At 37.4% G+C, this 11935-nt stretch overlaps 1 protein-coding gene across 1 annotated transcript; it reads left to right on the top strand.

Annotated features, from left to right (window-relative positions):
* Window positions 1-774: 774 nt before the first annotated feature.
* Window positions 775-10788, top strand: LOC140144334 (uncharacterized). Its single transcript, XM_072166159.1, has 6 exons — window positions 775-1191; window positions 2254-3182; window positions 3952-4239; window positions 7991-8092; window positions 9539-9751; window positions 10304-10788. Exons 2-6 carry the CDS (start codon window positions 2273-2275, stop codon window positions 10588-10590), a joined length of 1800 nt encoding a protein of 599 aa, XP_072022260.1. The 5' UTR covers window positions 775-1191; window positions 2254-2272; the 3' UTR covers window positions 10591-10788.
* Window positions 10789-11935: the final 1147 nt, after the last annotated feature.

The raw sequence follows: 11935 nt of genomic DNA, 5'->3' as shown, positions 1-11935 counted from the left end.
ACTGTTTAGAAAATCATGTGACAAAAAAAGTAGTTTTCACCTCTGTATAGCCCACTGCTAATTAGACTGGCAACTCATCACATCTGACTGCGTCCTTTCATCATGTTCATAGGCAACATAGAACCGCACCGTTGAGGACCCTTGCAGATTTCTTACCAGCAATATTGTGTTGATGATGTTCCATACCCTGTTGGGCTCTTCGTGTCTGTCAGCCTCGGAGAGTTCTTCCATCTGTTCTTCGAGATGTATGATTCCATCGTCAAGATAAGAGGCTGTCACGCCATGTTTTCTTCGAGGCTTGCAATCTAGAGATCTAGCGTTTTACTCTTGCGTTGAAATCCTCTGGTACTAACATTATGTCTTGGGATGTCGCATTATGGTGTCCAGCAGTTTTCTGTAAAAAAGGTGTCCCTTGCTTCTGTGTCATCTGGCTCTGTGCGAACTTACACTAGCTGCCACGGCCACCAGGATTCTGTCGGATATTTTCTCCACATGTTGCAGACTGTTGTCATGACTATAGGAGTCCAACATCGCTAACTCGCTCTCTGGTTGCTGAGGCATATACAAAAAACCAATTCTTTTCGTCTTTCCAATACATGTCTATATAGTTCTTTGCCAGTGACCCGACGATGTTCGTGAATGGAAAATATGTCTATATGTTGCGTTCTTCACATCCTGGCTGAAACAATGTGCGTACATTGTATATTATTAAATTCTCTAAAAACCCGGGCTAAAAACATAATTATAAGCTATATTATAGATGTGTGGTTTTGTCAAGTGACTGTTTGACCTTTCAATCATGCGTACGTACGTGTATATAATTGTTTCACTTCCTGAATTTAGCAGTGCTTGCAAACAGTGACAGTTAATTCCCGACGCAGGGCTACAACACTCGATTGCAGATATAGCATACTCTATATCGACCACTTGCATGGTATAATACCAACCAAATGTTCCTATATCCGAATGAAAATATTTTTGGTTCGGAGAGAACTATTGAACACCAGGGCTCTGATTGAAGATCATCTAAACATCTGCAGAAGATAGAGCAGTGAGCAGTAAAACTAGCAACGAACATTTCAAGCTATACGTATTAGGCATACGTGTACAGAAGTTAGTTATCACAAGCACACTACACTAAAGCTAGTATTGAATATAGCAGCTTATAGCCGAAAAAGAAGAATTCGACACGTAAGTTAAATCCTGTCGATTCCACATTATACAATATGTTCTTTGCATGAAATGGGATTAAAGGTGTCTGTACTGCACGACATGGTACGTGACATCATGTGCATTATTCGTCTTTGCGTTCAAAAAGATCAAACGGATGTCTGTTTTTCCGCCATTGCAAGTACTGGAAAGTGCCCATGAAGTCACCATACGTGACCGTACAGCTCGAATGAGCCGTAAATTCCCTTAATTGTATTTTGAGTTACAGTGTAAAATGTGTACGAAGGTCGTATGCATTGGTAACTTAAAGGAGTATTTCGTGATCCTAGCATCCTCTTCTTATGACATTTTTCAGTACATATCCACGAAAAAAGCATATTCCCAAAATTTCAGTTGATTCCGATATTGCGTTTGCGAGTTACTGGGATTGCTAAAGTCACCCTATATCTCAGAGTCGGTGCCTGCACATTAATACCATTACATCGGTGCCCGGGGGGGCACTCAACTTTGGAAGTGACGGGTATGTGCCTACCGGAGTCGCGAAGCAGGGGCCTATCGGGTACAAAGCGTTATTTTTAAAAAGGGGGTCATTGGGTACAAACAAACTAAAAAAGGGGGTCATTGGGTACAATATTTTGAAAAAAAAGGGTCATCGAGTATAAGATTTTTAAAAAAGGGTCATCGGGTAGAAAATGTTGAAAAAAATGGAGCAAAATTTTGAAAATTTCGGCATAATTTTGAAAAAATGGAGCAAAATTTGACAGTTTCGGCATTTTTTTGTTGCATTTTGATTATGCTATTCTAGAAAACAGGGGGTCATTGGGTAGCCGCAACCAAAAAGGGTGGCATTGCATTGGGTAGCCGCAACTAAAAAAAAAGGGGGGTCATCGGGTATGGCTTTTTAAAAAAGGGGTCATCGGGTATAGTCGACTTCAAAAGGGGCCTATTGACAGGCACATACCGTTACTTCCAAAGTTGAGTGCCCCCCCCCCGGGCATCGGTGGTAAGGCCCTTTCTCACTGCAGTCAGCGTCGGCTCACAACGTTTGATATTCACCCTTTGTTGTATTTTTCCATATTTTAGAAAACAGAAGGTTAACAACATGGCGACATTGGACAAATCTGTCAAAAAGAGCATCGATAAAGCATTCAAATACTTGCAGAAATGTGACGATTATACAAGTTCTAAAGCAGAAGCGGCACTTTCGACAATTTGGCAGAGCCAAACAGGGGATATAAATCAAATAGGCTTATATTTGTCTACTCAAGGGTATGGGCAGTTGTTTGGTCGAATGTGGAGTCATTTGTGTGGCTTTCTAACAAGAGAGCAATGGGGGAAGGCTGGATTCTCAAACTTAAATCTTATGTTGCAGACTTACCTTAATTTTACCGATATTTGTCCTGAGCTGTGTGTCGAGTTGGGAAAATGTGGGAGTATTCCGATGCTTTTTGCGGGGTTAAAGGAACTCGGCAACTACTTCGAACAAGAGAAAGAATTCAAAATGATAAAAGGTCCAGTGCAAAACATACTTTTCCTTCTCTGCAATTCCATATCTCGGGCTAGCAGCAACCGAAAATTCTTCCGAGAAGCAGACGCGTATGGTATCTTCAAGAAGTACCTGACATCACAAAATGGAATGGTTAGCCTGTTGTCGCTCATGATCCTTGCATATGTCGTTGATGATACAGAAAGTGGTGTTCTTGCAACATCAAATGGAGGAGTAGCTATTCTTGTTAAATGGTTGCAGAGTGCAACGAAGTCATCAAATCACGAAGTGGGTTTTTGTGGGGTAGGAGGGTCTGCTAAAGAGATTCTTGATTGCGTGAATCGCTTATCGATTAATGACAGTAACAAACTCGAGATTGAGAAAGAAGGCGGCATTCCTACCATAGTGCGCATGTTGCAAGACGATTTCAACGAAGAGGAACAGTGTGTGGCTGCTGAAGCCGTGTGGAACCTGACATTTGTGGAGTCAATCAAGAACGGCCCTCAACTCCAAGAAGCAGTTCCATGTAAGTATGATATGAATTAGAATTATTAGCCATTATTTATGAGAGCACCTTACTCTGTGACAATGGTGCATTTGTTTAATTTTGAAGATGGAAACGATAGAAAGAACCAACATGACACCAATATTGCATAACAAACACATTGTCACTTTTATCCCTTTCGTGGAACAGTAAAAAGAGTCAAACCTGCATATTACAGGACCAAGTGCACATCTCTCTTTCGTTAGCGATTAGGCCAGACTCCATATGAAATATTGCTGTGGGGGATCGCCACACCTCCTCCACAGCGAGTATGTTACCTTCCCAGCATTTAAGAAAGCCGGTACCCATTTAGACACCTGGGTGGGGAAGAGTAATCGAGGTAAAGTGCCTTATTCAAGGGCACAACACGATGGCGTCGCCGGGGCTCGAACCTGCACCCTTCCGATTTATATGAGTCTGAGCCCGTTCCGCTTGGCCACCGTGCTCCTGTTTTATTATAACTGCGGAGGGAGATATCACCAATTTATTTTTCAGTGTAAAATAGTTTTTGGCGTTGCCGCTACTCGCGTTCGGCGAATTGCTTAAAACGCTTCACGTGGTACGTTTGCAAGTAGTAAATTTAAAATATACCACATTTCGAGCTATCGAGCCAATTTGTGTGTAAGTCTAAATGCATTGAGCCATGTACCATAGATACAAATTAATCTTTGTTGTTGTGGCGAAGGGTGAATCGCCGGATCGGAAAGTACATGTATATTCATACCCAAGTTATGATATGGTCCTTTTACAGTGTTAGATAAATTGCGGCACTCAACGAACAGAGATCTTCGGAATGCCAGTGCCTTTGCTTTTTGGGAGATCAACAACAACCGACACGAAGATCTGCCAACAAGAGAGAGCATTCCACAAGAGTCCCCACCATCATACGAAGAAGCTATCAAGGAACCCAGGCAGGCGATGGCACACACAGCCAAAGTCATGATTAGCTACCAGTGGGATTTCCAAAGTATTGCAGAAAAGATCAGGGATAATTTGGTTAACCACGGCTATAGAGTGTGGATGGATGTCACTCATTTGAGTAAGTTGAAACATAGTTACTTACAATGGTATAATTTATCCGTTACATTTTAAGCGTATTAAAGGAGTTTTTGTGATCCTAGTATCCTTTTTATGGCATATTTTAGTAGATATCCACGAAAAAAGCTTATTCCCAAAATTTCAGTTAATTCTGATTTTCCCTTTGCGAGTTATGCATGATTATGTGTATTACACTGCACCATAGGCTAGTGTTGTAATTTCGTTCTGGTGCACCAGAACGCAATTCAAATTTGGCGATATCTATGAATTAATCTGCAAGAAACTTTTTGCACATACACATTATGTAGCCAGATGTTTCCAGTGATATAAAAATCTCAACTTTTTTGGGAAGAGCGGGGAATGAGGTTGTGGATCACGAAATGCCTTTTAAATAATTAAAACATTTTTATAACACTTGACAGGGTGGTAACAATGTGCAAATCATACCTCACGTTTTGATCCATTCCTAAACATGTATTGAACAATCAGACGATGATCAGTGCTTGCTACCATCGATCCAGATAATTGATTGATATTTGAATCCGTGGAGGAACAAGAAAGTATTCGGCCATGTTTAAGGTATTGTGGTATCTGGTATGAGCGTTTCGACAGTATTATTCTGAATACGAAGAATGTCCTTATGATATCAAATAATTTTGATTTCTTGAAATTCGCGATATGATACAAATTTTATGACAAAAATTATTAAAATTTGATATTTTTATTTTTTATTGATATATAACAGTCCCCGAAGTAAACTTTATAAATCTAATGATATGTACTTAAAGTGTATGTAGCTGGAGGAAAAGCCGACGATCAATTCTCGCTATTCACGATAAGGGCGCCGCCAGGGCCGCGGTTTGTATGATGTATCGTGATGTATCATGGGAAAAGGTCGACATCCAAGTCCGCGCAATACGAATATTACCATGCTATTACATAGGAACACGTGACAATATTTTTTAGTTTGTCAATATAACGGTATTACACGCAAATCGATAGAGAAAAAATTAATTGTGCACATTTCAAATCACATTATTAAGTATTATTGAGTATCGATTCGCGTGTCACCTTTATTTTGACAAACTAAAAAATATTGTCACGTGTTCCTATGTAATAGCATGGTAATATTCGTATTGCGCTGACTTGGATGTCGACCTTTTCCCATGATACATCACGATTACATCGCAAACCGCTGGCGGCGCCCTTATTGTGAATAGCGAGAATTGAAAATTCTGACCTTTCATATTGAAGATATACATTTCTTTCCAAAAAGACCTAATCTATATATCTTCAATATGAAAATTTTCAATTGATCGTCGGCTTTTCATACCAGTTACATAAACTGTAAGTTCATATTATCAGATTTATAATGTTTACTTCGAGGACTGTTAAATATCAAACATATCAATTTTTATCATTTGCCATAAAATGTGTATTATATTGCGAATTTCAAAAATCTAAATTATTTGATATCAGGACATTCTTCGTATTCAGAATGTAATTAGATATGTCTGATGTGCTCTTGTGTCCCACAAAAAATACTGGCCAAACGCTCATACCCCATCCCTTAATATACCCAAAATGTTTCCAACGGTAAAGTTCTTTCAGGAACATCGTTTTGAGTTGCCAGTGGTTCTTATTTTTGGGTCTGCCGGCCTCATTGTTAAAGGTCATTAATATTAGCATTTGCAAATTACAAAGAATACTAACTAAACTGGTCTCAAAAAGAAACTTATAATTTTTCACAAGGTCATATCTTAAAATCCTCTACATAAAAATGAACAAATATTGCAAACGGGATTACTTCAATACTCTACTCTAAACACTGGTCAGTATAACCAGAGAAGATGTAAAAAAATATGTGTGTTGCCGCTCATTCAAAAGCAATCACGCTATTTAGGTTTAACAATAAAATACAACAAAAGGGTTCGAACCCATGACGGGTGTGATACACAAGTTGCTGCTTACTAGTTTTAGGGAAAGGTCAGTGTCTGTATACCATCAATACTATGCATACCATGCATGCAGATCCTAACATCCAGTTTATTTCAAATAAAATATGACCGGAGTTCCATGGCAAATAATAATTTTGCACGCTTGGTTACGCTTTCAACCTCTACGATTTATGATACAGCCTATTTTCAATTATCAAAATATCTTTATTAGGTTTGCAGGAAATGACAGAAAAATACATAAAACAATAAAATATAGATGATCAAAAATCATCCCTTTTCTAACAAAATCCTAAAACACTCTCCTAAATAATTAATATATGTACCAAAATGGGCGGATTTTTTACAAATCTTTACAAAACTACATTTCTTTCTTATAGTATCCACTTGTGGCATCCCTTCAGAGCAACATCAGGTACTTAACACACACGTTTCATACTTTTAAGGGATTCTCTATAGAAACATTGGATATGGTTTCAATTCTGGAGTGAAAATTAATCAACCGTAGTCGGCAACTCACATCACATCAAAGGCTACTTTCAAGTGGATATGTAACTACTTGAGAATAAAGGACTATGAATAGGTGCGACAGTATTACCTACGGGATTATCTCAAGGATATAATTCCGTTCTCCCTCCTTCTTTTTCAACTTTCCTGGTATAACCAGAGAAGATGTAAGGAAGAGGAGGTGGATCCAGCTATCCTCAAACAAACTATGTGTGAGACCGCTCATTCAAAGTAAATGATGAATCACCCTATTTAGCCGCTTAACAATAGAATACTATGGGGTTTGAACCCGGAACGGGCGTGATACATGCAACTACTTTTAGGGATAGGTCAGTGATTGCATGTCATCCTACCATGCATACCATACATGCAGGCCCTGTCAGCCAGTCAGATTTCAGATAAAATATGACTGAAGTTCCATGACAAATTACAATTTTCGTCGCTTGTTGTCACTTTCAGCCTCTATCATTTGTGATAGAGAATGTTGTCAATTATCAGAATATCTTTATTGGGTTTACAGGAAATGACCGGAAAATACATAAAAACTTGAAAATAGAAATGATCAACAATCATCACTTCTCTAAAAAAATCCTACAAATTTCTTCTTTAGAAATGTATAATATTAACAAAAAAAGGCGTATTTTGGGGGAAATTTTACGACACTCGATTTCTTTCTTGTAATATCAACATGTGGTATCCCATCCAAGCAGGAGGTCCTTAATACATGCGTTTCATACTTTTCAACAAACTCTCTATAGAAACATTCGAAATATTTCCAATTCTGGAGTGAAAATCGGTCGACCGTGAGCGGTCTCACACATCACATCAAAGGCTACTGCAAGTGGATGTCTAACTACTTGAGAATAAAGGACTATGAATAGGTGCAATCGGATTACCTACGGGATTATCTCAAGTATATAATTCCGTTAACCCTCCTCTTCCTTACATCTTCTCTGGTATAACCAAACAGTTGCACAACTGACACAACAGCAAAATGCACTGACATGGAACACCTTCAAAACCCCAACAAATTTTCTTTTGCTGGGTTCCAATTATTCGCCTGTGAATGTGGTTGTGTCAGTTGGACAACTGCTTGGTTACTGACATGTGTTTAGAGTAGACTATTGAAGTAATCCTGTGTGTAATTTTTGTTCATTTTTATAGACAGGATTTTAAGATATGACCTTGTGAAAAATTATAAGTTTCTTTTTTAGGCCAGTTTATATTTGTATAATTGTTTCTTTTACTGTAAAATATCAACAAAATCATTTTGTTATCTCTATTCTCTAGGGGCTGACATCCTGAGCTCCATGGCCGAAGCTGTAGAAAAGTCTGAGATAATTCTCATCTTCATGTCCGAGACATACAAGAACAGCCAAAGTTGTAGAACAGGTACTTATTTAATGTAATCATGTTTAGGTCCCTTAGGTCATATTGATTCTGATGCATTGACATTAATCACTGTGCTTATTGACTTCTAATTTTGTCCATACTTTAAAATAGTTTTTCCCTTATTGGTTTAAGCGTCTCGATTTATTGTTTCAAAAGCATAGCAAACACACAAATAATGTTTTTAAAACGTTATAAAACGTTTTTGGTTTCGGTCAAAATGATTTTTAATAATATTTGATTGTCAAGTAATATAAAGTTCATGAAAACGTTTTTTAAATGTTTTACATTAAAAAAAATTACCATTTTAAAAATGTTGTCAAAATGTTATTGTAAATATTTTTTGGGAAATATTTTTTGCAAAATATTTGGTCATCATTATGTTAGAACGTTTTGCTGCAAGTTTTCTAATGTGTTTTTGATTAATTTTAATAAATCGTGTATATACTTTATATAACCCACTATTTTCCGAGTATACTGTAAAGACGTTTTGTTTCTGTGTAACCACATGAGAATTGACTACCAACTGATTTACTATTTATAGGTAAGGTGAATATTTGCAGTAGGTTATCAACAAATGTTTTTGAATGTTATGAAAACGTTTTATACCCTTTATATAACCCGCAAAAAGGTTAGAAAAGGTTGCCAGAAAACGTTTTCGGGCAACCTTTTCTAACCTTTTTGCGGATGATATCGAAAACATTTTGTGTTTGCTGGGAGGGTTCAACTTGGCATACACTCACCTCCTTCATAATAATATAATTGAAACTGATGGGATAATGAAAACCTTCCCTTGCACAAGATGTGTATTAAAGGAGTGAATCAAAGGGAACCTGTTCAAATCCTGTATTTGGTCAGTAGAATTTTCCTTTCATTTGATATAATTTAGGTTGTGTGATCTGTTTGTTTGGTTTGTTTGTTTTATTTATTCTTTAAAGCCATAATGAACGATCTTTATGAAATTGGTAATTTTTTTCAAACCTGACATATTTTGCATATTTGTAATGTTTACACATGTTCCAACTTGCACCTAAATGGAATCGGCCAAATTTGCTGACTTTGCAGTTTAACAGAGCAAAGTTCGCCATAAAGTCATAATAAAAACAATATGACTTTATGTCCTCACATGCAATTTCATGTCAAATGGCCAATATAATCAGTGGGTTTCTTTCACTTTACCTTGTTATTTCAGCTTAAAATGGACAGCAACCCTTCCTGGCAGTTATTACTAGTATTATTTCAACATTTTGAATAAAGAATAACAAAATTAAAATTTGACAGAAATCATATATTAACGCTTTAACCTGTGACACTCAATCAGTTGAAAACACAATTAATCATTTGTTCTTCCTTGAGGCCCAGGAAAAATTATGTTCAATCTGTTCACATTGATTCTGGAATATTTATAACAATGCTATCCTATGGTACGGTATGGTTATCGTTTTGCAGAAGCGGAGTATGCATACAAGCTCAAGAAGAAAGTCATTCCCCTACTGGTACAGCAAGATTACACCCCAGATGGATGGCTTGGTGCTCTACAGGGAATGCAGCTCTACTATAAGTTCCTTTCTGAGGATCTCACACAAACAGATTTGGCATCACTCTTGACAGCTTTGGAGGAATTGACAGATGCCTGTAGAAGAATCCCTGATGAACATGACGGTGAGAGTAGCAAAAGCACAAAAAGTCCATGCAAGAGGCATTGCATCAGGACTTTATTTTTGGGGAGGAAGCTTCACAAAAAAGTGACCAACTTTAATCATCATTATGATCAATACAGGCCGATTGGTACCAACCATAGCAGTTGTGATGGTTATTGAAAAGCCCGCTTCTTCCAAATGCAACATATGGTACTATTAAAATTACCATAATTTATGGTTATATGACTGTTTATGACATTAATTATCAAATTTACTGGATCTTATGTTGCATTTTGATGTGGCATGCACTCATGCCCATGATCACGGGATATTGTTATACTGTTAGGTACCAATCATTTTGATACAGCTTGTATCAGTGACATTTTGGTTTGAAGTTGATGCATTTTGGCAATTGCATAAAATGCAACTATCAGCGAGTTTGAGTGGTATTTAAGATTAACGATATATTATACTGTGGCTTTTACTTTATTGCACGTGGACGAAAGTACACCAGTATCTATGAATGATTGCAACAAATGTTAAAACCACTTTTTAATCATCATTTTCATTCTAGGCCCACTCGGAGCTACACAAGCAACCACAGTCCATGCTACACCAAATCCCAACTCATCTGTTTGCAACTGGACTGAAGAAGATGTCCAAGATTGGCTGAGGAAGAAGAAACTTGATGACCTGTGCGAAACACTGGACACATTTGAAGGCAGCCATCTTGAAAAGATGTACAGTGACTACTCCAGGGATCCAAAGGAATTCAAAGACGAGTTGAGGTCGGATTACCAAATGAATGCAAAGACGTGTCTTAAGTTCACAGTTGCTCTTGAAAAATTGTTCAAGAACTAAATCTCTAAGTAACCCTACATAAAAGGCCAGAATAAATGTGAAAATTGTGCCTGCATTTGTCACTTTTGTGAAAAAGTTTGGAGCTGAACAAAGCCCTAAAGATTAATCATTTGAGTTAGTAAATTGCAGCCAAGAACCGAAAATCCCTTACAGAACCAACGATGTAGCCTCTATTGCAACAGAAAAATCAAGCAAACACATCAGACTGGCCTTACCCAGTAAATAAGGCCACAAAAACATCTTTAAAACGTTTTATATGAAAAAACACAAAAAGTTTTTAAAAATGCTCCCAAAATGTTATTGCAAAATATTTTGTCAACACCTAATAACATTATGTTAGAATGCTTTGCATTAAGTTTTCCAAAATGTTTTTGAATGTTATTAAAACATCTTATACTGTTTATATAACCTGACATTTAAACATTTTCTGTAAAACGTTTTTGTTTGCTGGAATACGGCTTCTATTTCCTGTCGTCGCTGTGCAAGAAAACCTCCCACATGCACTTGACCTTTGACATTCAGACCTTCTATGTAAACACATGCCCAGTTTAAAACCAGTCATATGTACAAATTACTGCCCAATAACAATTTGGGGACTTCTATCTAGTCCTAAGGCAGGCCTTCTCAACTAGTTTATTTGAAGTGCAAACTGGAAAATTGTAGTGCTCATGAAGTGCCAACATGTTAAGGGAGGATTTTGCGAGGGAGCACATGCATGACCGAACGCATAGCGCGTGGGGTCCAGGGGGCCACCTTATAGTCCCTGCAGGGGTCCAGTGTGAAAGCCCCGACCGCGGGCTGCCTCCTGAAGCTCTGAGATTTTAAGGCTTTCTAAAGGCTCAGATGTGGTATTTTCACCCATTTTTTGTTTAAAATTTTATGTGAAAAAAATTAGTAAATTTACCGTGCGCCACTTTGACTAATTAGTTCAGTTGAGAAGGTCTGTCCTAAGGTTCGCTAGTCTGAAAACAGGTTTGCACCCAGGTTTTCATTTCAAAGCTGCATGAAATGTAAATAACCTTTTCTTGCCCAGCCTAGCCTTTCTAAAAGGCCTGTTGGTTATTTTCCTTCAAAAAAACATCCTAACACCCAGAAGTTTAAAGAGTGCCGCCACAAACTCATTTCTCTTAAGGGATCTAGAATGAGCGTTTCGACAGTATTTTTTGTGGGACATGAGAGCACCTCAGATGTATCAAATTGCATTCTGAATACGAAGCATGTTTTTCTGATATCAAATAATTTTCATTTTTTGAAATTCACAATATAAATTTATATACAAATTTTATGACAAATTATTAAAATTTGATATTTTTCAAATTTTTGATATATAACAGTCCTCGAAATA

The sequence above is a fragment of the Amphiura filiformis genome, unplaced genomic scaffold (genome assembly GCF_039555335.1).
Source record: "Amphiura filiformis unplaced genomic scaffold, Afil_fr2py scaffold_50, whole genome shotgun sequence".
Lineage (NCBI taxonomy): Eukaryota > Metazoa > Echinodermata > Ophiuroidea > Amphilepidida > Amphiuridae > Amphiura > Amphiura filiformis.
Note: the sequence above shows the minus strand (reverse complement) of the source record. Positions and strands in the feature narration are given on the sequence as shown.